Source organism: Urocitellus parryii, chromosome X, assembly GCF_045843805.1.
Source record: "Urocitellus parryii isolate mUroPar1 chromosome X, mUroPar1.hap1, whole genome shotgun sequence".
Classification (NCBI taxonomy): domain Eukaryota; kingdom Metazoa; phylum Chordata; class Mammalia; order Rodentia; family Sciuridae; genus Urocitellus; species Urocitellus parryii.
The window spans coordinates 23464119-23491911 of record NC_135547.1 but is presented as its reverse complement, the minus strand read 5'-3'; the positions used below and the strand labels follow the sequence as shown (position 1 = coordinate 23491911).

At 31.8% G+C, this 27793-nt stretch overlaps 1 protein-coding gene and 1 pseudogene across 1 annotated transcript; one reads left to right on the top strand and one right to left on the bottom strand.

Moving 5' to 3' along the window:
- Window positions 1–1134, bottom strand: Actrt1 (actin related protein T1). The gene has a single exon (XM_026411909.2). It carries the CDS (start codon window positions 1132–1134, stop codon window positions 1–3), a length of 1134 nt encoding a protein of 377 aa, XP_026267694.2.
- On the top strand, window positions 1133–27793 carry LOC113199028 (rab GDP dissociation inhibitor beta-like; annotated as a pseudogene).

The window sequence follows — 27793 nt, the reverse complement described above, 5'->3', positions numbered from 1 at the left end:
TCAAAAGCATTTCCTCTGAACCACGAATTTGCCAAATTCCTTAAAGTCCTCAGAAGTGACCCACATCTGCTTGAAAGTGCTCATAGAAGTCATGATGGATGCACCAATCCACGCAGAGAAACATCTGTCAGGAGAAGCAGTGATCTTGATGGGGGTCCCCCTGAAAGCCATCTCTTCCAGTTCTTTCATGAGCCTTTCCTCCAGCCCGGGGAAGAGCGTGGTGCCTCCAGACAGCACGATGTCTGCAAAAAGGTTGCTCTGGATGTCAGCGTCGCACTTGGAGATAGTGCTGCAGACCATTTTGGAGAGCCCGGGGTCATGGATGCCCAGCTGGTCGGGCGCGAAGAGGACCTCAGGTACCTGGTATAGATGGTCCCCCATGTGGATGACATTGCCATCGGGCAGTTTGAATTCTGTGAGGACCTCCTGCCGCCTCTTGGATGGCTCTATCTCGGGCTCCAGGGAGATGTAGCAGGACTTCTCTTTGATGTCATCCACCACGGCCTTGTTGAGGATGCAAGGGAAGGTACAGCCTCGGGCTAGGAGGAGCCGTGTGAGGTGCTCTGTGATGTCTCTCCCTGCCACATAGAGCTTGGTGACTGCGTGCGGGAGGGAGTAGCCCTCAAAGACGGGGACAGTGCAAGTGATCCCATCGCCACTGTCCACCACCAGGCCGGTCACGCAGGCCGAAGCATACAGTGCTCCCGCCGCGTGGTTGAGCAGGTAGAGCGCAGGCACACTGAATTTCTCAAACAGGATCTCCGCAGTCTTCTCGCGCGTCTCTCTCGGGTTCAGGGAAGGCTCTGTCAGCAGGATGGGCTGTTCGCTGGGTTTCACCCCCAGGTCCCACTCGAAAAGATGCTTCCAGAGTTTCTCCATGTCATCCCACCTGGTCACCAGTCCACGCTCAATCGGGTAGTGCAGATATAAGGCATCATACCTGTACTGGGCTTCTTCCCCCACGAAGTACTTCTTGCGATTGGCCCTGGCGGAAGGGATGTTGAATTTGGGATGCCCCACGACAGAGTTGATGACTTGACGGGGTCCAATCTCCCCAGACAGGCCTACCTTGCAGAGTCCCGAGCCGTTGTCAAAAACCACTGCAGGGATGTCCAATGTCTGTGGATTAGACATGTCTGCGCCTGGTCTTCACCAACCTGAAGGACGAACACCTTGGCTGCTTGGTGAGATGACTCCACACGTACCTCTGGAAGTCTTACAGCCGCGGGATGCTGGACTTCTCAACTTGTCACCCAGGTGAAGCCAGCAGGCTGTCCTCGATCCACCAGAACACCCCGTTCTCAACCCATGAATGTTACCTCCCTTCTGGTGGCCCAGGGCCTGCTGAGGCAGTTTCAAGGATGGTCGCCTGGAGCCAAACAATGTCACCAAGGCAACCGTTGTCCTCAGGCAGCATGGGGGGTGGGGCCTCTGAGCTGCCAGAACTCCCTGCTTGGGGAGGAGTGAAGCAGAACAGGTGAACTGTGCCTACACACCGCTTTGATCAGATGGAGATCCCAAAGCAGGGGTCTAGCTGTAGAAAAAAACTGAGGCTGCTTGTCCTGTGGAACAACCTTGCCTGTTTGGGCTTTGCTGGATATTTTCATTAACCACAGCAAAAAAGAAAAAAAAAAGATAATACCTGTTTTACACTTAAATTTTTAAATATATATTCATGATATATATTCATTTATTAATAATACACATTTTCACTTATATTGATATACATGTGAAAATATATTTTATATATACATACACACACACACACACACACACACACACAGGAATTGCTTCTCAATCTACTTTGGGAAGGAATATAACTCAGACACCACACACTAAAAAAGGAAGTATAAGATATGAAAATTTAAATTTATCATGAACTGAGAGACATAACAACATCAATGTGATAATAACCATGTCTAATGGTCTGGTCATATGGGAAAGGGATATGATCATCGAAATAATAGCTTTATTATTCAGCCCCTAATGAAATAACTGGGATAATGCATATCATTATCTCCCTGGAAAACCACTATAAAAATGACAATATATATGAAAAATAAGGTTTTAGGCAATTATAGGAATCCCTATTTAAGCAGAAACAAATAATACTAGTTTTATGACTGTCTAAACTTACTACCATAAATGAGTCTACAGGCCCCATATTAGAGAAGGGAAGTCATTTTAGAGCCCTATAGTCTTGATAACTTAAGTAGAGAGTTTGGAGCTGAGATGCATAGAGTGTATAAGATCCATGGGGAAAACAATGGATTGATAAAAGCTACATAATTAGAAAGCTCTGAAGAATCATACAAAGGTTTGAATGAAGGTCAAACTGTCCTTGTATGTGAATTAAATTTAAAGGACAGAGATAGAAGCATTGTAAGTACATTTCCTACAGGAACTAACACAAAATAAAATGTATATTTATACAACCTAAAAGAAGAAGCATTTTAAGCTTTAGGGAAAATAATGTTCATTTTAGTAAACTGTATATACAAATAATGCAATGACTTCCACCAATTGAAGGTTACCGATGGGGTTTATGGAATAATGGATAAACAACAAAGTAATTAAAATAAACAAAAACAGAAATTTAACCTGCTCTCATTGTAGACTTAAGATGCTATATTGTTTTAATAACTGAAACACAAGTGTATTTTATATTTCTTAATATATTTAGCTTTTTATTTAAAAAGAACTTTTGATGTCTTTGAGATTCAGAAATTAACATCTAAACATTTCTTTGATCTCTTCCAAGGGTGAAAATAAATTACAAGTAAATATTTAATTATTTTTTTCATAGAGTTTTGGATTATCCACTGAAATGACAACAAAAAATAAACATGTTATATAAGATGATTACTCTTAAAAGAATTAGCCTCCTAGCTAGCCAAGTGTGTAGGCTTGAAAATGTCAAATGTCAAATGGGTCTCTATCTCAGCTTCTCCAACTCTTTGGGAATGAAAACATGTCAAATTTCACTGAAGATGAGCATAGCTGTCCTGTGAAAATGGTACACAAAGGCCAAGTACTTTTCAAGGTAATTTTATAAGATCCAAACTCTAAAAATTCATTATAAAACCTAAACATGTAACTATTTTAAAAATCTCAATCCAAATGCATCCAGAATAAGTATATTTTCCCCTCAATCTAAAAAGTTGACCCATAGTAAAGAAGATAGATTAAGTAGTAAAACAATATTTGGCCTCATCTGACATTTTCAATCTTCACATGTTCAGGCATGGGATAGTGGGTTAGTGAAATTATAGTATTTTCTTTTTGTTATAATTAGTAATGTTCCTTAAAATTGTAACAGAAATTATTCTTTTGTCAAGCATCAATTATCCTTTGACCTCATATCTACAAAGCAACTGTACTTTGTGAGGAAATTAGTATTTCGTTATGAATTATCTTTTTATTGAAATTTCTTCATATTTTTTTTCTTAAAAGCTTTTTAAATAGAGATTTGGTAGAGTGAATGAATAGGGTGAGATAACATTTGTAACTGGTCACCAATTCTGTGAGTTCAAACATTAGTAGTGAAGTCTTCTAACATAATTGTATACTCCTGATTATCACAGAACATATGTCACTGCAAATTTTTATTTTGCAGCAAACTATAATTATACTTGTACAAACTTGTTCAAATGTATATCTTCTTAGAAATGTAAAAAGGATAAAAGTAACAATATCAAATATAATATGCAAATAAAAGAAAGAAACCCTATTATTTGAATAGATGAATATTGCTTATTTATTATTGAAATGGAATATTTATTTTATAGAAAGACTAGAAAGGTATTGAATATATTTATACTGTGAAAATATAATCACAGGTTATTTATAGCTCAAAAACGTTAGCATTTACCCAGAATTGAATACTATTTGCCCTAGATCTTAAAGAGTCAATATTTAATTTGGATTTAAAATGTAAAACTCAAGTAATATACAGCATTTATTATCCAAAAACAGGATAAGAAATTCATTTCATTAAAAAAATCTTCTTTGGAGCTAACCACTATTTTAACCTCTGCTTTTGATCATTAAATGTTGTTTTAATGTCATGAAGGATGGACTACTAATCATGATCTAAAAACATCTAGTCACCACCCAAAAAGAAGGTGATGAGGGTATAAGAGTAATAAATTACCATAGTAATCCTTATGAAATAAACTTAAGTATTCTACAGAAATATAGCAAATCCACCTTTCCCACTTTCTAAAATTGTAACTTTTCAGAAACATTGTGTATGAAGTTAGTAATGTGTCCATTTTCTGGAAAGGCTGTTTCATAATCCACAACTGACTCAGGATTTGGACCAAGGAATGATTCTCTAATAAGGATGATGAGAAATAGCCTCTACCACTATTACTTTTATGATTCACCCCATTAGGTGAAGTTGTCTTTAAGTCTTTCCATAATTTTTTTACTTCTTTTTTTTTAAAAGAGAGAGTGAGAGAGGAGAGAGAGAGTGAGAGAGAGAGAGAGAGAATTTTTAATATTTATTTTTTAGTTCTCGGCGGACACAACATCTTTGTTGGTATATGGTGCTGAGGATCGAACCCGGGCCGCACGCATGCCAGGCGAGCGTGCTACCGCTTGAGCCACATCCCCAGCCCATTTTTTTACTTCTTAGAAATTATTTTTCATATTACTATGCATTGTATTTTCAAAATTGCAGGAAGACAGTCTCACTATTGCACAAAAATACATTTCATATTCAATTTTATCCAGAAATCTTGCTACATTTATATTAATTATAATCATTTGTTTGTACATCATTGTTTTATGTAAAAGTACATTATTATCATCTATGATTAATTAAATTTTATGCCTTCTTTATGTTCCTTATGCTTTTCATTTTCTTAATTTACAGCACAATGATAAATAGGAATAATGATAAGAGGCACATTTGCCTCTTTCCTGAAATTAAATAAATGCTTTCAGTTTTGTTGTATTTATGTATGATAGTTACTGTAGGGAATTTTTTAAAATTTATCCATTATAAGTATATAGAAATTGTCTTTAATTTCTACTTTACTAAAAATTTTTCTGATACTTTTGCATTCACCCCCATCTAAGTGCCTGACACCACAACATGGATGACTCATATATTCATTTATACACACACACACACACACACACACACACACACACACACACACGATATTCATGAAATTTGTTATGAGATGAATTGTGCCACCACCTACAAATAAAGATATTTTGAAGTCCTAACACCTAGTATCTGTGAATGTGATTGAATTTGAAGATAGGAATTTTAAAAAATAAGGTTAAATAAGATAATTGGAGTGCTACCAAATCCAGAATGATTAAAGGGGAGATTAGGACACAAACACGTAGAGTGGAAATACCATATGCAAACACAGAATAACAGCCACCTACAAGCCAAAGAGATAGGCCCAAGTGGAAAAATAAAACTCCTCTAAGTTTAATCTTGGAATTCAATCCTCCAGAAATGTGAGAAAATAATTTCAGTTGATTAAACCACCCAGATTGTGGTACTCCATAACAGAAGTCCCAGAAAATTAATATGGATTTCTTGTGTAAAGGTTTGTCATATTTGCAGCCACATCAATGTTTATAGAAGCTCAACTCACAATAGCCAAGCTATGAAAAAAACCTAGGTGTTCTTCAAAGGATGAATAGATAGATAAAATGTGGTATATATACATAACAAAATATTAGTCATAAAGAACAATGAAATAATGGCATTTTATAGTAAATGGATGGAATTGGAGATTTCATGCTAAGTGAAATAAGCCAATCTCCAAAAGCAAATGTTCTATCCAATTTATGGATGCTAACCCAAAATAAGGGAGGTTGGGGAGGGGAATAATAAAAATCCATTGGATTAGACAAAGGGAAACAAAGGAAAGAGAGGAGGGGAAGAATAGGAAAGAGAGTAGAATTAATTGGACATAACTTTCTTACCTTTGTATTTGAATACATGACCAAGGTAACTCTGCATCATGTAAAACCAAATAGTGGAATCCTAAATAGAATAAGTTATACTCTATGTATATATAATTTGCCAAAATACATCATTTTCATGTATAACTAAAAAGAACAAGTTTAAAAAACAATTTGTCACATCACCCTATTTTTAAAATTAAACCACTCTTTTTTACCAAAATACTCAATAAAAATATCAATGTTGCACTTTACACTCAGAGACCCTACTGATAGATAGCCATGGAAGTATTCTCCCTTTGGGAGAATAAATAATATGCAAGTTTGTTTTCTTAAGAGATGTGATGATATATGTAGTTCTACTATTTGATGACAAGTATTAGTGATTCGCCATTATTGCTGAAATCAAGTACTATAATCCTTGCAACTTTGTCCCTCCCTTTGAATCTCTTTTGCATGTTTTGCTTTCTCAATGATATTTTATAGTTACATTGAATGATTCTGTTCATTCTATAGAATATTTGGAGAAAATAGTGTGAGAAGAAAGTAGAGGGAAAGGTAGAAATTGTTGAGAGAAAAAAAACACAAAGCTAGAATTGTGTACTCTGAAAGTGTCCTTCAGAAGTGAAATGGAAATAATAACTTTATCAAACAAAACTTAAGTAAACGTAGGTCTGCCTCACAAGCAATATTAAAAGAAATTCTTCTTCTGAAAGAATATGATATAGTTCAGCAATACTAGAGGCATTACAATACCAAACTTCAAATTATATTACATAACTATAGTAACAAAACTTGATGATTCTGATATGAAAACAGACTCATAGACTGATGGAACATAATAGAAGACTCAGAGATGAACCCACACAGATATAGTCATCTGATCCTTGACAAAAATGCCCAAAACACACATTGGCAAAAAGAAAGTACTCTCAAAAAATGGTGCTGGGAAAACTAGATATCCAAAAGTAGAAGAATTAAACTAGATCCTTATCTCTCATCCTACACACAACTCAACTCAAAATGGAACAAAGATCTAGGAATTTGACCACATACTTTGCAAATTATTGAAGAAAGCACAGGATCAACATTCCAACATATGGCACAGGCAATGGCTTTTTAAATACTATTCCTTAAGCTCAGGATATATTGCCAATAATTACTAAATTTAATGGCATCAAATTAAAAACACTTTGGCAAAACAAAAGAAACAAGCATAAAGAAAGAACCTATAAAACAGGAGAAAATTTTTCCAGATACTCTTCTGACAGAGAATTAATATCTAGAATATATAAAGAACTAATAACAACACCAAAAGGTATATAATCCAATCAATAAATAAGCAAATGAATTAAACAGATATTTCTCAAAAGAAGTACATGTGGTCAACAAATATAAGAAAAGATGCTCAGAATCTTTAGGGAAATGCAAATCAAAACTACATTGAGATTTCATCTTACTTGAGTTGGGATGGAAGCTGTTAGGAATAAAAATAACAATAAATACTAGAGAATATGTTGGAAGAAAGAAACACTTGTTACATTATTGTTGATACTGTAAATTAGTACACCCATTACGGAAATCATCTTGAAGATTCCTCAAAAGCCTAGGAATGGAACCACTGTATGATCAGGCCATATGACTCTTCAGTATTTATTCTAAAGAAAGAAAGCATACTATAGTGATGCATATATACTCAGGTTTATAACAATGAAATTCATAATTTCCAAATTATGAAACCAATCTAGGTGCCTGTCAATGAATGAATGAATGAATAAGGAATATATATATATATATAAAATTGAATTTTATCCAGCCATAAAAAATGAAATTATGCCATTTGCTGGTAAATTTATGGAACTGGAGAACATCATACTAAGTGAAATAAGTGAAACTCAGAAAGTGAAGTGTGATTTAGAGCAAACTAAGAAAGAAAGAGGAGAGATCCCACTAAAATTGGAAGGGTATCAGTAGAGTAGAAGAAGGTGATTGAGAGGTATAGAGCAGGCGAGAGAAAGATGAGGTACTGGACAATTAAATTGACCAGATTATACTGTCATAGTACATTTATAAATGAATATGTAGCAATGAATTCTACTGTTATGCATAATTATGATACATCAATAAAAAGAAAAAGAAGTATAATTATTTTTAGTATATTAATGTTACATTTTGTAACTTTGCTGAATTCATTTTATTCAACAAAACTATACAATTTCTAATTTTTATTATAGAATGCTTATTTGTTTATTTGATATATTCTATTAATTTGACTTTCATTCCTTTTTTACTTTCAAGGTTTATTTTTTCTCATTTTTGACTTCTTTGAAGTTTTTAAGGATTTTTTATTGTTTTGGAATTTCCTATTTAGGAATAATCTTGCTGTTGGGCTGGGGATGTGGCTCAAGTGGTAGTGTGCTCACCTGGCATGCATGCGGGCCCAGGTTTGATCCTCAGCACCTCCCCCCCCCCTCTCTCTCTTTAAAAAAAATAATTTAGAAATAGTCTTGCTGTCTACACATAAAGACAGATTTATTCTTCCCTTCATATCTGGATTCTTTTCACTTCTTTTGCTGGCTTCATTGTACTTGCTAAAACTTCTAGTCCAATGATAATAGAAGTGGCAAGAGCAGATATCCTTGCATTTTTTTTTCACATTTGAGGGAAATGTGATATTCAGTCCTTTATTTAGTAAGTATTATTATAGTTGGGATATTTTAGAAAAAAAAATCACTATATTGGGTTGATAATGTTCCCTTCTATTCCTAAGTTGTAAACAGCTTTTAATATAAAAAGTGATTGAATATTATCAAATTATATTTTCTGTTTCCATTAAATTTCTTGCACATCATTCTATTAATATGAAGTACACTAATTAATTTTAAATGTTAAATTAATCTTTTATTCCTGGGATTCATCCATATATATTGGGTGTATAAGGGTGTATAATCCTTTTTATACAGTTCTAGATTGTATTTGTTATTTTTTATAAGAGCTAAGAGCATTATTGAGATACAATTCACATACAAAATCTCTTCATTTTTTAAAATTTTGTTTTCTTTTTGTGCTGGGGATTGAATCCAGGGATGAGAAGATGCTAGGCAAGTGCTCTGCCACTAAAATAAATTCACTGTGTTCTAGTGTATACAGAATTGTGTAATACCAATATCAATATCTTGTTTTAACACCACTTTAGCCTCATTTCAATTGGATTATTTGTCTTTTATGATTGAGTAATTAAGAGTTCTTTTTTATATATCCTACATAAATCTCCATATAATATATGTATTGCAAGTGATTTTTACCTTTCTGTGGATTATCTTTATGCTTTCTTGATGGAGTTCCTTGAAGCACAAAAGCTTTAATTTTGATGAAATCCAATTTATTCTTTTGGTTTTGTCACTTGCACTATTTCGTTTTAAGAAATTATTATATACTCAACAGTGATGAATATTTACTCCTATGATTTCTACTATTTTCATACTTTTAGCTCTTATATTTGAGTTTTTAATCCAGCGTGAGTTAGCCTTTTTATTGGAACATTATAGTTATACACAGTAGTTCAGTTCATTGACAAAATCATACATGCATGAAATTTGATTTCAACCCTCATATCCCCCTTTTAATGCCCTCCTGCATCTCCCTATTCTTCCTCCCCCACTCTGCTGCTATTCCTTATGCCCATTTATTTATTTATTTTGGACTGGTAATTTCTATGTATATATAAAGGTGAAATTCCCTGTGATATATTTATGTATGCATATAACATGATTTTGTTAAAGTTATCCCATATGTCCCCCCTTTTCTTTCCTCCCCCCTACAGCTCTATTGAGTTAGCTTTTGTATATTATGTCATATAATGATCCAATTTCATTCTTTTGTATGTGGATATATAAAACTCCATCCATAATTGTGGACCTTTTCATCATCCTTGCAGGTTTTTAAAAATATCTTTATTTTTATGTGGTGCTGAGAATCAAACCCAGTGCCTCATGCATGCTAGGCAAGCACTCTACCACTGAGCCACAACCCCAGTCCCTCTTGTAGTTTTTAACAATATTTTTACTATAATCAAAAATTATTAGGATACTAACAAAATTGTAAAACTTTTGCATCTGATATTAGTATATGTGCAATTGCTTTCACTTCTTTAGAATTTCCTGGTACATGTTAGATTTTGATCTGTTTATTAAACACATTGTTAATCTGCATGCATCTGGTAGTTACTACATACATTTGCTAGTCTGGTTGTTATTTAATTTTTCATCTGAATCTTCATGAATTTTCTTATAGTGTTATTACCTTTGTAAGCTCATATTCATTGGCCTATTAATAGGAAGAACATTTGTGTCAGATGTCTGGAGACAATAAAACTCTGGAAGACTTCATATGAAATGTTTATCTTGCAATGTTTCATAACATTTAGGCATTCTTAATTTGCATTAAAACCCTAATGAGGAACATATATTTGGTCATAGATTTTCAAGGTAAATGATTATAATTTCCATCAATGCCGAGCCTTAAAACATACAGAAAATACTACCTTCTTTAAGACGTGGCACTATTAGAAGTAATATGTTTAATTTAGTAATTAGCTCTGTGAAGAGGATTTCAAGGCCCCTTTGTGTGTTCTCTAAGCTTTCTGTCTATAACAATTTTCTCTTGAATCTCTGACAAGTAACTCTAAATTTCACATGGGTCAACAAATGTACTTCTGTGTTTTCTGCTTGTAGTGTTGGGTTTAATTTCTCATTAAATATTTTACCATATTAGGTATGCATTTTTTATTATTATAAAATATGCATAGTATAAAAATTTACCATAAATCCATTTTAAGTCTATAATTCTAGGCACTAAATACATTAGCATTGCTGTGAAAACATCACCAATTATTTCCAGAATTTTTCATCTTCTCCTATTGAAACTTAGTATACATTGAACACTAACTCCCAAATCTCCAGCCCCAGCCCCTAGCAATCAAATGTCTACTTTCTATCCCTATGAATTCAACAATTCTAGGTTTGCATATAAGTGGATCATATGATATTGATCCTCCTGTGGTCATGTTATTTCATTTAGCATAACGTCTTCAAGGTTGATACATATTGTAACATATGCAGGAATTTCTTTCCTTCTTAAGTCTGAATTGTATTCAATTTTATGCATATATAATATATACAATACCTATTTTATCCATCTATTTATGAACTAATGGATTGTTTACACATTTTGGTTACAGTAAATATTGCTAATGTAAACATGAATTTACTAATATTTATTTGTGTTCCTGCTTTCATATTTTTGACAATAGCTAAAAGTAGAATTTCTGAGTTCAGATGGTAATTTACATTTTTAATTTTGTAACTGTCACACCTTTCTCCACAGTGGTTTCACCAGCAACATAACACATACAAAGGTTCCAGTTTCTCTACATTTCTGCTAACATGTGTTTTGTTTAGTAATAGTAATTCTAATGGGTGTTAAGTTATATCTTATAGTTTTAATAGTTTTAATTTTTATTTCTCTAATGAATGTTTTTCTAATGTAATATTGAACATTGTTTCTTGTGTATACCATTGGTCACTATCTTAATATCTTTGGAGACATGACCATTCAAGGCTTTTCACCATTTTTCAATCAGTTTTTTTTTTGTGATGTCATGATATAGGAAATGTGTACATACTCTGGATATCAATTCCTGAGCAAATGTTATTATCTGCAAACATCTTCTGTTCTTTTGGTTAATTTTCACTCTGTTGATAGTGCTATGTAATATTAAAAGTTTTTTTATTTTGATAAATTTATATGTTATTGCCTTTGCCTTTGGTATAAAATTCAATGAATTGTTGTTACATCCAGTGACAAAACTTGTTTCCCATTTTTTTGAGTTTAATTACTTTTATTACTATTACACATTGGATCTATTTTAGTTTTATATATGTTATATGGTAAGGTTCCTATTTCACATTTCTATATGTGGATACTCACGTCTCCAAATGTCATTTGTCAAAAAGAGTGTTCTTTCACTATCTGAGAAAGGCAAACTAAAGTCAATAACTACTTTTCTAGTAGTCAAATAACTCAGAATAACATAGATAAGGGATTGAATTGCTTTCTATCTTTTAAAAAATATTTTAGGATAACTTTAGTGTAGAGTGACTTACAAACACCATGTAGTTTTTTTATTGCTAAGGAAAAGTTAGTGGTAAATATAAATTGTTAGAACTGCTCTTATTTGCCTTCTTCTGAACCCATTAATTATAGCAGTGATAATTTTATTTAGACATTTTACTTTTTATATTCCTGTATCATATTCTTACTGAAGAATGGGATGGGAAATTTTGCTGAAGATTATTAGTCTTTGTGATAGACTTGCTTCTGAACTATTCCACATAGATGATAAAATCATGCATCCTACACTTGAATGAATTGTGTTTATTATATTTTATGGATAAACATGATGTACCTAGCCCCAATATGTACATAGGTTGCAAGAGAGACACAATAAATATGGAAGAATCATTATAAGTCTATGCCTACAATTTTTAGAATAGTTCAATGCTCTTTTGTGTTCAGATCAAATTGATGCTCATATTTTAAATGCTTCTCAAGGAATAGATTTAGGTCTATAATTTGTAAATAACAGATTATGTTGGCTGCATCAGAATTTCTCAGGGTACATTTGAAACAGCAAAAATAAAAAATAATTCAAAGAAAGAACAAAAATAGTATAAGGAACAAAAGCCAGCAGATCTATTTATTCAGAATCTCAGAGAGAGCAGACCCTGTGAACCTGTAATTTAATAAATTCCTAGAACTATCTTGATAATATGCCATGTATTGGAAGTACTTATTTAAAGACTAGAACTTGAGAAATGGGAAGATCTAAATGAATGTACATTATTTTTTGGTACTCACCGATATCTTGGTAATAAAATGGATTTGAAAGCACGAAGATAAGAAGAGTTTCAACTATAATGGTAAAGATAATGAAAGTGATACCATGTCAGAAAAATGTGACTATTTTGAATATTGTAGTAGATAATAAGTTGTACTTTCAACACCCTACACTTCAGTGCAAATGTATTCACCTCCCAGTTTCCAGGAGTATTATCTGTTTGGAATTCACAGCTGAATCTCTCCCCAGGAACTGTCCTCAGTTAAAGGTTGATGACGTGGTTAAGATTGTGCTGACTCCTCAAGTACAGTTCACATCCAATGACTGACTAAAGGTAAAAGATTTCCACAGTGGGAGTTTGTTGCCCTGGCTCCATATACCACAGTTCAACTTAGGAATATGTCCAATTTTTATGCCCTCATTCCCTCCCAACTCTTGGCTCCCAATAGCACTCACAAAAATACTTCCTGCATGCAAGTATCTCTCTTAATGTTTTTCTCCAAGGCTCCCAGGGAACATAACATAAAAGAATTGTTCCCCTGAGAAGTCTGCAGAAGCAGAACTTAAAACTTGATTTTTATATAAATCATTCACAACCCCAGTGTCAAGGAAGACTCCACAAGTAGCATCTGACATGTTATGGAGTTTTTACATTTTTAAATCACCATTGTTGAGTTGTAATCAGACACACCAATGAGACATAATACACTGCATGAATATTATATCTCAGAGATATGAGAGTTTTGGAAAAGTATAATTTAAAAGTTAATGGAATTTTATGGCTCTTGCTAAGTGACATAAGTCCTCTGAAGAAAAATGGTGAAATGTGATAACTCAATAATACCAGGCAAAGGGCAAAATCATTAGCGTTTTTGATTAGCATATAAGGAAATGCATTTATTGGTAACCAGGCAAAAATAAATAATTTAACTACAAGGGTAGTGGAGTTCCAGGTTTGTTTGAATTCTCAGTGCATGTATGACATCTATGCCACTGTCAAGGCCCTGACTAGAAAGAAGAAGAGCATTGAGATATAGGGCAGAGGTATTCAAGGAAATGAACTTATAATTTTAGAATTTCCATTTTGCAACTTAAACCTCTGTTTCTATAGAGATGTTTCATTTTTCAGTGTTAAATGGTAGCACCATTAAGACAATATAGATATTTCTGCACTGGAAGACTACAAAGGTCCTTTCAGGATTGATCTATACCACTGCTTTAAGCCACCAGGTAAATAACTGTAGTCACATCATGACATCATTTATCCAGGGAAGGGTTGAACATACTAATACATCCAAACCTAATTTTGTAGAAAATTTGAATAAATCAATAGGACCAGAAAATTATTCAAATTTGTATTTTCTTCTATAGAAAAATAAAATTAATTTGTTCTTTCACCAATTAAATATTTCCACCTCATTTGGAGGCCAGATATTTTTCCCTACTCACAATAGCACAATATTATTTAAATATTCATTCTTTGTCTTCTTTATTGGAAAAGAATTCAAAATAAATTGTGTTTAGAAAGCTCAGTGTACTTTGAGAAAAACAATTCAAAGAAATTATAAAAACAGTAAATTTTCAAGCCTAAAGATTTAATGTAGAAATAAAAATTATATAAAAAACAATTAATAGAGTGAAGAGACACTGTATGGATTGGGAGAAAGTATTTGCTAACCGTGTATCTGAAAAGGAGTTAATGTCTAAAAGATACAGGAAACTCAAACAACAGTAAGAAAACAAATAACCCAATCTAAAAAGTGGACAAAGGACCTGAGTATACATTTCTGAAAAGAATATATATAAATATTTATATATAAATATATAAACATTTAAAAAATCTTCAGTATCACTAATCATCAGGAAAATTAAAACCATAATTAGGTATTGACTCAGACATTTAGAATGGCTATTACCAAAATAATAAAGATAATTAATGTTGGAAAGTATTTGGAGAAAAGGAAGACTTCTAAACCACTGACCAGAATGTAAAATAGTAGAATCTTTATGGAAACCATTTTTAAGGTTCCTCAAAACATTAAAAGTGGAAGTAAAATATGATCCATCAATCCTATTGCTGGGCATATATCCAAAGATTGTTGAAGAGATTCTTGCACTTCCATGTTCACTGTAACAATACTCACAAGAGCTCAGATATGGAATCAAATTAAGTGTTCATCAGTAGAAGAATTAATAAAGAAAATATAGCATATATATACAATATAATGCTATTTCTACTGAATAAAAGATATCCTATCATTAGCAATAACATGAATGAACTTAAAGGACAATATTTTAAGTGAAGTTAGCCAGAAATAGAAACACAAATATTGTACAATGCCACTTATATGTGGAATGTAGAAAAGTCAAACATAGAAAAGAGGTAAAATGGTGATTACCAAAGGATACAAGGTAGGAAAATTGGTGAGACACTACACAAAGGACATCACATATCAATTAAACAGGAGGAATAAGTTTAAGAGGTCTCTTGTACATCATGATGAGTATAATTAATAACAGTATATTGCATATTGGAAAATCGATAAGGGAGTAGATTTTTAGTTTCCTTCTAAAAAATTAGTATGTAAGTTAAAGCATGTGGTAACTGGCTTTAGATGACATTTCCACAATATAGACATATGTCAAATCATCATGTCATACACCATACACACACACACATGATTTTTATTTGTCAATTTAAGAAAAAAAAGAAATGAAGAAGATTAAAAGGGGATAAAGAACCTCAATAAGTATTAATCAAAAAAAAAGATGAACGGTCAATAAAATCATAAAAAGGTATTCAACATCACTAGCAATTACGGAAATACTAATTGAAATCACAATGTGATAGCTTTTCACACCTATTAGGATGGCTATTATGAAGGAACAAACAAACAAAAAGCTACAAAACAACAAGTCTTGGCAAGCAAGTGAAGAAATTGAAATGTTTTTGTGTTCCTGGTAGTAATATAAAATGAAAAAGCATACAATAGGAAAAATGATATGGTGGTTTCCCCAAAGTTAAACATATATTTATCATATAATCTAGCCATTCCATTCCTGGATATGTACACACAAAAAAGTATAAATAGAATTTAAACATATTTATATAGCACAAAATTTTTAATAATAGCATCAACCTAACCCTAATCCAAATGTTCATTGACGGACAAATGAATAAACAAAGTCATGGCATAAATACAGTAAATGCATATTATTCAGTCTTAATAAGGAAGGAAACCTGGCATATGCCACAAAATAAATGATTTTTGAAAACAAAATTGTAAGTAAAAAGAACAAAAGAGTACAAATATTATATGATTACATTCATAAGAAGGGTTTGAAATATGTAAAATCACAGAAATTGAAACTAGAATCATGTTTTCCAGAGCCCTGAATAATGGATAATGGAAATACAAGCTTTAACACAAATGGAGCTTCAGTTTGGGAAAATTAAGTAGTTCTGGAGATGAATGGTTGTGATGTTCACACAATGAAATTTGTGATAATTTTTATATAAGTAAATGTTAACACTTAATTCCACAGAATTGTATATAATACTCCCTCTTTACATGTGGTTCACTTTCAAGTTTCAGTTACCCACTGTCAACCGGAGTTCAAAAATATTAAATAGAATGTTTCAGAAGTAACAATTGATAAGTTTTAAGATTACAAGTATTCACCATTCTGAGTAGTATTATGAACTCTCACACTATCCTTCGCTGTCCAGCATGAAATGATTCATCCCTTTGTCCAGTGTATTCTCCCTGTAAGTGTTACCAGCCTGTTTGTCACTTAGTCAACATTCTGGTTCTTGAATCAACTGTTGCAGTATTGCAGTGCATGTGTTCAATCAACACTTCTTTTACTTAAGAAGGGCCCTAAAGCACAAGAGTAGTGATGCAAAGGAGTCACCAGGACATAAAACCTGAAAGGACAGGTTAACTCTGGAACTACATAGCAACACTGCACAGTATATAGGAAAAACAGAGAGGAAAAAAATCATCATTAATGGGATTAGGCCACAATTTCTTGCTTGTGACACCTAAAGCACAGGCAATAAAAGGACAATCATTGTAGTGAGAAGTCTGTCTACTAAAATTCTATAACTCACATATCTGTTAAAGGATTAATATCCACAGTGTAGAAATTACTTCTACAACTCAGCAACAAAATAATCAAATAACAAATTTAAAAATGGGCAAAGAGTTTGAATATACATTTCTCCTATGTGGATATACAGATGGCCAAAATGCAGATGAAAAGATGCTAACTACACTGATCATCAGAGATATACAAACCAAAACCAAAATAATATCACTTAACTCTCTTTATATTGGCTCCAATTTTGAAAAACACAGGAAATAAAAGTATTGATAGGGATGTAGAAAATGTTACATTTTCTAATCCATTAATATAAAATATATATTATATTTATTTACATCTTCTTTAGCTCATTTCTGCAATGATTTCTAGTTTTTAATGTATAAATCTTTCACCTCCTTGGTTAGTATATATGTATTTTATTCTTTAACATGCTATTATACTGGGATTCTCAAATACTCTTTGTGAGGTTGTAAAAAGGTGCACTTGTTATGGAAAACAATAGCAGTTGTGCCAAAACACTGAAGAAACAACTGACCTATTATACAGAAAACCCACTTCTTGGTATATATCCAAAATAATCGAAAGCAAGTTTTCACAGTATTATTTTTACACAATGTATACATAGCATCACTGTTTTCAACAGCCAAGAGGTGGAATAAAAATCAGTGTCCATTGACAAATGAGCAAATAAACAAAATGTCATATAGACATGCAACAGAATATTGTGTATCATTAAAGAGTAATGAAATGTTGCCACATGCTACAACATGGATAAATCTTGAGAATGTTATGCTAAGGGAAATGGGTCACTCCACCAAAGAATAAATACTGTATGATTCTTCTTATATGGGGGTAGCTGAAGTAGTAAAATTTGTAGAAATAGAAAATAGTTTTATATCTGATTGTCCATTCCAATTGTGTAGAAATACAACTAACTTTTGCATGCTTGTTTTGTTTCTCACAACTTAGTTCAATCTATTTGTTAGTTATAACAGCTGTGTGTATATGTTGAAAATATTTAGAGTTTTCTACATATAAAAACAAGTCATCTGTGGAGAGAGAGAATTCTATACTTTTTGTTCCAATATTGATGACTTACTTTCACTGTCTTGCCAAATTTGTTTGGATATGACTATAAAAATTATTCTGAGGTAAAGTGACAAAGCATATTATTTCGCCTTGTTTCTGATCTTACAAACTTTGGGTCTTTTACCATTGAATATGATGTTAGCTATGAGCTTTCCACATATAGCCTTGATTATATTAAGATAGTTTCTATTCCCAGTTTGATGAACGTTTTTATCATGAAAGGGTGTTGATCATTGTTAAATGTGTTTTCTGCGTCAATGGAGAAGATGACGTGTTTTTATCCTTTATTCTTTTATGTGATATGTTACATTTATTGATTTTTGTATGTTTTATCATTATTGCATTTCAGGAATAAATTTCCCTTAGTCATAATGTCTATCTTTTTAATGTGTTGTTGAATTTCATTTTTAAGAATCTTATGAGGATTTTTGCATTAATATTCATCAGGAATAATTCATAGTTTTACTCTAGAGTCTTTGATTTTAATGTTAGGGTAATAATGGTCTCAGGGAATATGCTTGAAAATTCATTGTACTCCAGTTTTGGGGATGAGTTTTAGAAAGATTGATGTTCATTCTTCTTAAAAATATGGTAGAATTTTCCAGTGAAGCCATCAGGTCTAAGACTTTTCATTATTTAAAGGATTTTAATTCCTGTTTCAATCAACTTACTATTTATTCATATATTCATTCTGTATTTCTTTATGATTCCTTCTTTGTAGGTTATGTGTTTCAAAGAATTTACTATTTCCCCAGCTTATTATTTATTGAGGATACAATTGTTCATAGTATTCTCTTATAATTAGTTCTATTTCTGTCATAAATTGTAAAATCTCCTTTTTCATTTCTTATTTTAATTGCTTGAGTTTTCTCTCTTTGCTTTCATAGTTTCTCTAAGTGTTTGTAAATTTTGATGACTTAAAAAATTTAAATTTTATTGGTTGTACATTGTTTTTCTTTATTTCATCAAATTCTGCTTTAAATCTTATTGTATTATTCCACTTGTTCTTAGTTCAGTTCCTTAAGTTTGAAAGTTAGGATATTAGCGAACATCTTCCTTTAAACTTAATTACTTCTTTAATAGCCCATTCTCCAAATACAGCCACACTCTGAGACATTGGGAGTTAGGGCTTCAACATATGACTTTGAGGAGACTGAAGTCAGTGCACAATATTTAATTAATGTTGTTCACCTAACAAAAAAGTTACATACATATAAGTTATACACAAAACTTCATTTATTTAAATACATTTCTTAATTTACACTTATTATTTTTTATAATAGAAATACTTTACTGTTACTTAAAGTTTTAAATTTTCTACTTGTCCTAAGCCTAAATCTTATAAAGTCTACTGATTTCCTCCAAAGTATAAGAATAACTGATTTCAAAAATATAAAATGATTCTTCCATTTAAATGTATGAAGAGAATATGCACTGAGATTATTGATCTACTAATTGTTTTTAAAACCTTTTAATGGATATATTATAAGTGTTTAACCTCATGTGCTTTAACAGTACACATTATAGTAATAACACTTCCTCATTAGTCATAGAACGCTCATTCACAAAGCTGAACCTTGAAAATATTTAAAATATGTTGGATTTAGCAACCCAAGTGATAAACAGCTCTGTATTATACTTGCTTTATGCAGGTCTTGTGGGTCTTCATACAGAAAGATTACCTAGTAAAACATGGATATGAAACAAGAATCCAAAGCCTCACTGACAATTTCTCAGTTGTGAATATTTCTAAGCAAGTAGGTCATTCTATAATGGTGATGCTTTCCTTCCATAAAATGGATGTTAGACTGTGAATACTCTTTGAAGATAATATTTTATTTCTGTGGCTTTAAAAATAAATGAAAAAAATGTGCTCTATTATCATTTTTCTTTGAAAAGAGTAGGCCAGACTGCCACTCAGAATTTTTAGAATATGGAATAGGATCACCTTTTGCCAATTTCTTATATTTAATAGTACAGCTGAATATGAATAATCTAGGATTTTTATTACATTGGTTATTTGGGATGAAAGAATATTCCTCAGTAAGCCAAATAATTTTATAATTGCATATTAAATTAATTATTTCACCCCTGTAATTAACCCTTCCAATATATTTATGTAATTATTTGCCATTGGTCCTTACATGATTGATATATGTATATCTGAAAAAGATCTACAACTAGGAAGAGATTATAATCCAATTAGAAGGTAGTCATATGAGTAAGAAAAGTATGATTATACAGTAACATGTACTTGTAGTATAAATGATGCTGTCAAGTGCGAAAAAGACTGATACTAAGATAATGAATGGAGTAAGATGAGGGTTGTCAACTCTGATGAAAGTAGTAATGTTCTAAATAGTGTCTTAAATAGTGGTTTAGAAAAGACATGAAATTAAATTACCATGGAGGAAGAAGGCATTTTCAATGAGTGCACAATTGTGAGCTAAAGCTTGAATATTAGAATTAGAAATATATGAGATATTTCAAAGGGTTTTCTTGGTTATGACAGATTCTTATATTTCATGTGTATTAAAACAAAGTTGGAGGCCTCTGACTAATTAGCATATAAAGTCAAACATTGTAACATATGAATAACCAAACATAGCTACAAATTTTAGAGGGATTTGGGAGCTGAGGCACTATAAACTCAAAAAGTTTCACTGATCACTATGGTTAAATAATGTAAAAATTTATAACTACTATTAATTAGTTCACTTGTACATTAAGTTCTTTGCCTTTTTCTCCTTGAAAAGAAATTGTGAGTAACTAATTAATCTGTAAAGTTCATTATGTAGGCGATATTGCATATGAAAACAATCAAAATGACTATTTCAAATAAATGTACTTTACTATGCAATAAAATTTATAGTGACAACACAATTTCCTAAATGTAAGCATTTAATAGTCAAAAAAACAAAAACTATTTTTACTTGTCATGAAATGAAATAAGAGGTGATAATAATTCTGTTAATATCATCTATGAAGATATATCAGCTGACTATTTCAGACCCCAAAATGTGGTGCAGATTTTTAAAATCCAAATTGCTGTTTTAGTTCTTTACCAAGAAAATTTAAATGAGCTTATATTCATGTGCATGTACATTCTTGACATTAGACACCTACATTTGAATTTTATTGAAACAAATAGTTTGCTTTTGGGTAGAGGGAAAAACAACAGAGGACCTTTGAATATGAAGATTCCATTATATCTTTATTCCTGGTCATTGATGTACTTCTCCTATCATTGAGTTATACCTTTGAATCAAATGGCTTAAATTTTTGTTAATTCCTAAGAATTATTTTAGTTTTTTTATGAAAATAATTTCCTAAATATATAAGAAATATAGATTTTGCCTTTTCATAAGGACCTAGACTCATTCAATAATTTATTACAATGACTCAAGTATTTAAGGTAGAATATTTTTAAAAACATTTTTCATAATATAATTTAAAATTAGTCTCTGGTGTCATCTTTTAAAAATTAACTCACTTTATCTTTAACTATAAATTCAACATACATGATAATATGACTTTAATAAAATGCTAGACATCTGATAAACAAGTGGAATTAACATATTGATATATTTTACCTGAACTGTCCACGCTGTTTTAAACAACAACCCTTTAAATGATTTTGTTTGCCCTGATTAGTGTCCATTTGAATATCACATATCAGAGGTTCGGGTTGTGGCTCAGTGGTAGAGCGCTCGCCTAACACCTGCAAGGCACTGGGTTGGATCCTCAGCACCACATAAAAATAAATAAATAAAATAAAGGTATTATGTTCAACTACAACTTAAAAAAGTTTAAGAAAACAATATAACATATCAATTGGAATATCTCAAAATAAAGATATTGTAAATTACATGTCTAATACATAATATACTTATAAATTTTTATAAATTAATTCATAAAATCCACATAAGTTTATGATATATCTACACTTAGTATCTTTACTTTTTAAAAATGGGAAAGAATGCATACTTGGTTCATGATTGAAAAAATAAAAGTCAGTACTGATTAATTAATTTAAACCTAAATTTAATTTAAACCTAAAAATAATTTGTTGAAAATATGTAAATTAGCTTATGAATAATCTGGAACGTGGGAAAATAAAGTAAACAAAGGCATACTCAGTTTCTTCCAAAAAATACCACCTGGGATGGTATTAATGGTGCCACTTTCAACGGATATTCACTGCCTCCATTTACTCTATTGTCCATGGAAACTCAAGGATATGCCACTAGATTCTCCAACCACTAACAACATGATTGATTTCTAATTGGGCCATGATATTTGTATCAAAGTCTCATTCCATGTATGTTCCATAAGTTTTCTGTTGATGGTATCATATCTGCTGTCAAATTTGATTTCCTATTGGAAACAGAAGCTCCAGGAGTTCCACAAAGATAAATGCAAAGAGAATACAATGCATGCTAAGAGATATCATAGAGAAAATGCTGAGAACTAGAAATATCTTGAAATCAGAAAAAAAGTGAATCATTCATTATATACATCAAAACATAAATGAGAATAAAAGCTGACTCCTAATCAGAAATAATGGAGGCCAGAAGACATTGGAATGATATATTCGAAAACCTAGAAGTAAGGAAACAAACTGTAAACAGTGAATCATTTATTCAGAAGGGTGAACTATAACATTTCAAGCTAAGCAAAACCAGAATATTTTTGTTAGTAAACTTACCTTAAAACAACTACTGAAGATTTTTTTAGTTTGAATCCTTGACATTAATTCAGACACACAAAATAAAATAAAGAGCATCAGTATAAGTAATAAATAAAATATATATTTATATTTATTCTATTTTTATCTTGATTGATTGCAAAAGTAATTATATGCAACAAAATGTATACAATTATATTATTGGACCCAAAACATATTGGAATGTGTCATATCCAACAATGATATCACAAAGGAAGTAAGTGCAAGCAGAGCTGTGTTAAAATAAGAAAATGACACAAGGTGGTAACAAATCAACAGAAAAACATAAAGAAGACTAGAAAAAGTAAGTATACAAACTCCTTTAATAAAATATGCTTTTAGTTTCCCTTTTATCTTCTTTAGTTCACATAGAATTTTACAAGAAATCATAACAATGTCATGCTTGGTTTTAAAATGTATAGGTATAATATGCACAACAAAATTGAAGGCTGAGCACTAAAGGAGTAATATTTCTATTTCTTACTGAAATTAAATTAATATTAATCTGATAGATTCTGATGCACTAATATGTATATGTGGTAAAACAGAGTAAGCAACAAGAAATTAACTCTAATAACTGTAAATAATCACTGAAGGAATGAAAATATTACACAATAAAATATTACCTTGATGCAAAAATGCAGGAAAATACAATAATAAAAATGAATTTATACATATAGAAAATGAAAATCATAATTTTAGACATATATCTATCAATAAAATTAAATGAAAATGGATTAAAAACTACAATCTAGAGTAGATTTTAAAATTCCACAATCATGTTAAATATAGGAGATACATTTTCCCTAAAATTTACAGTTTAAAAGAAAAAGTATAGAAAAAATAGCATGCAAATGGTACCATAATTTAAGTGGTTATACTAAAAAAACAAATATTATGTCACTACAGATAAATATATTTTGAAAGAGCAAAATAATGAATATTTCAGAAAATATAATCATAAACACATATATCTCACCATATATATGTAGATATATAGATATGCACACACACCTAATAACAGAACCCCAAAATACATGAAATAAAATCCAAGAGAATAAAAAGGAGAAATAAACAATTCAAAATTAATAGAAACTTGAATGTGCCATTATTAATCATGAAAAGAACATGGCAGAGGATGAACAAGAAACCTTTTTTAGTCAGATTTTCATTACAGTGACAAAATACCCGATATAAACAAATTAAAAGGAAGAAAGATTTTACATCATGGTTATATAGGTTTCAGTCCATGGTCAGCTGGCTTATTGTTTCTATGCCTGTTGGGAGGCAGAATATCATGGCAGAAAGCTGAGACAGAGGAATGCTTCTCACTTTGTAGCATTCAGGAAACAGAGTGGGGAACTGAGGAAGGGGCTAGGCCCAAATACAGAATTCCAGGGCATGCCCCTAGTGACCTACTTCCTCCAACGGGCTCCACTGCATATAGTTTCCACAATCTCCCAATAATGTCATGAAATTTTTAATCCATCAATATACCAACCCACCAATGAGGTGAGGGCCCTCATGGTCCAATCCCTTCCCAAGAGCCCCACCTCTGAAAACTGCTCTACTGGGAAAAAAGCTCTTAACATATGAATCTTTAGAGGACATTCCAGATTCAAACCATGAGAGAAACAGATGTCTTGTACAATACTATACACCAACTAGACCTAATGAATATGTATATGCCACTTGCCAACAGGAAGAAAAATTCTTTTTTTAATTGATTTTTTAAAAAAACAAATGACAGTAGAATGCATTACAATTCTTATTACATGTATACAGCACAATTTTTCACATCTCTGGTTGTATATAAAGTATGTTGATACCAATTTGTGTCTTCATACATATACTTTAGATAATGATGTCTATCAACATTGCACCATCCCTGCTAACCCTCTGTCCCCTTCCTTGCCCTCCCACCCCTCTGCCCTATCTAGAGTTCATCTATTCCTCCCATGATGCCCCTCCCTATCCCACTATGAATCAGCCTCCTTATATCAGACAAAACATTCAGCATTAGGAAAACACAAATTCTTTTGAAGTGCAAATAAAACATTCTCTAGGAGAAATCACACACTTGGCCATAAATAATTTTCAATAAATTTAAAAATATAAAAATCATATAGAGTAAATGCTCCAATGAAAGTGAGTGAAATTTGAAATTAAAAACATGAATTTGGAATATTCAAAATTATGTAGAAATAAAAGAATACAGTCCTAAGTAATTGAAAGAAGAAATGACAAAGATAATTTGAAAATACATTGAGATGAATGAAAATAAAGATACAACATAACAAAACAGACAGGAGGCAGAAAAAAGAAGTCCATAGAGAAAAATTGAAATGGGAATTTCCTACATTAAAAAGAGAAAAAAAAGATCTAAAAGTAACAGACTAACATTATGACACTGAAGAAACAAATGTAAACTAAACCCAAAGTAATTGAAATTAACCAGAGAACAGAAAATCAGAAAAATAAAGTAATTAAAAGTTGGTTCTTGAAAAGATGACAAAATTGATAAAACTTTATTTATATTTGTAAATAGAGCAAGAAAGAATCAAAGTACAAATTTTGCAAATGAAATGAAAGTGGGCATTAATAATGGCCTTAGAGAAATTTTTAAAAAATTATAAGGGAATACTAGAAATAGAAATAAATCAACTAATTAATGAGTTGAAAAGGCACAAACTATCTATAGTGACTCAGAAAGAAAAACAAAAGCTAAATAGACTTATAATAATTAAAGACACTAAAATATCAATTTAAAAAAAAAACTTCTAAAATAGAAAAATCCAGGCCATGTGACTTCACTAGTGAAATTTAACCATATTAAAGATAACTAAATCTAATTCTTCACAAATTTCCTCATATAATGGGATAGTAAGTAATGTTTTGCAACATGTTTTATGAGTTGAGTACTAATTTAATGTTAAAATCAGAAAAAAAAACACAAGAAAAGAACATGACAAATTAGTAACTCTTATGAATAGAAAGGCAAGTCGTTTTAAAAATACTTGCATACCAAAACATTTATATATATATATATATATATATATATATATATGTATGTATATGTATTTGTATGTAAATATACATATACATATACATACATATATACATACATATATGTATATGTATATATACAAACACATATTACATACCACAAGCAATTGGGTTCTATTTTAAAAATTCAAGGTTATTTTAACTTTTCAAATCATTGGTGTAATATACCATAGCAACTGGGAGAAAAAGGACCAAAATACTATTGCAATGGATGTAAAATGTACATGACAAATTCATTAATCCCTCATGAAAAAAAAAAACAGTCAATGAACCAGAAATAAAAAGCAATTTTCTCAACCTGATAAGGTGCATTATTATGTCTACAACTTAATAGTCATACTTTATCATGAAAGTTTACATGTCACTCCCCTAAAGTCAGGCACAAGTTAAGGATATCCCTTTTTACAACCTCTATTCAACATTTCACAGGAGATTCTAGCAGGGCAGTTAGACATGCAAATAATAAGTTATGCAGATGAGTTTATCTTACTTAAAGAAAATCAATTATACATCTCTAAGATGAAAATGAGTGAAATCAGTCCACAAAATTTGTTTTGGTACCAGCCCTCCCCTCCCTGCCCAGCTGTTCTCTTTCTTTGCCTCATACTCAGCTCCATTTTACCTCTTTTCCAGTATTCCTGGTTCCTTAGGGCCCCAAATGGCCTGAGCACTTTTCTGTTTCCTTAGGGTTTTTGCATGTATTCTGTCCAGTATAATGTCAGTGAATGGAAAAAAAAGTTCTGCACATGCATCAAAACCCACATTATGGGGGGGGGTAAAGTGCTTCTATAACACCACTGAATCAGTATCAGCATCAATGGGGAGAGGAAGAGACTGGAATGTTGACTTAATTTCCAAGTTTCTCATGGCTAATGATCAGCTAGTTAATATGCTGCTTTATACAGAAGTGACTCTCTATCTGGATTTCAAAGTGACCCGAGCAAGCTTTGTGTAAAGAGGAGGAAAACAGACATTTTAGTTATTTCCACTGAAACAGAAGCCCTGGTGTCTAGATTAATGGAACCATTTGAAAAAAGTCACTTCAGAAAATTCCTAGTCATATGTTGCCAACTTTGATGAAAAAGATCCTAGAACTTTTGAAAGTATTGATCCTAAGAACACCATAATTTAAGATTTGTATTAGAAATCTGATTTGGGCCATGACAATATGGATTTTACTGGTCATACTCCTATACTTTACAGAAATGATGACTACTTAGATCAAACATGTTGTGAAACCATTAATAGAATTAAACTTTACAGTGAGTCTTTGGCAAGATATGGCAAAAACTCATACCTTTATCTACTCTATGGCCTTGGAGAACTGCCACAAGGATTTGCAAGGCTGAGTGATATTTATGGAGGTACTTAGATGTTGAATAAACAAATTCTAAGAAACTGTCATGCAAAATGGAAAAGAGGTTGTTGTAAAGTCTGAAGGAGAGATTGCTCACTGTTAGCAGCTCATTTATGACTCCAGCTATATAAACAATCTGGTAGAAGAAGTAGGCCAGCTGATCAGAGTTCTATGCATACCTTCAGCCTCCCCATCAAGAACACCAAAGATGCCAACTGCTGTCAGATCATTATTCTACAGAACCATGTCAATAGAAAATCAAATATCTATATCTACATGACCTCCTCTGCACATAATGTGACAGCACAAGGGAAGAACACTGTTATAATTAGTACAACTATGGAAACTAAGGAATATGAAAAACAAATCAGACCAGCATTGGAGCTCTTGGAACCAATTATACAGAAATCTGTTAGCATCAGTCACCTTCTTGTAGCAAAAGATTTGGGAAAAGAGAGCCAGATCTTTATCTCTCACATATATGATGACACAACTCACTTTGGGACAATCTGTCATGACATTAAAGATATCTAGTCAGATATCTCAGGATGACAGAATCTGAGACTGATTTGAGGAAATGAAGTGCAAGGAAAATGACATCAACAGGGAAGACTAA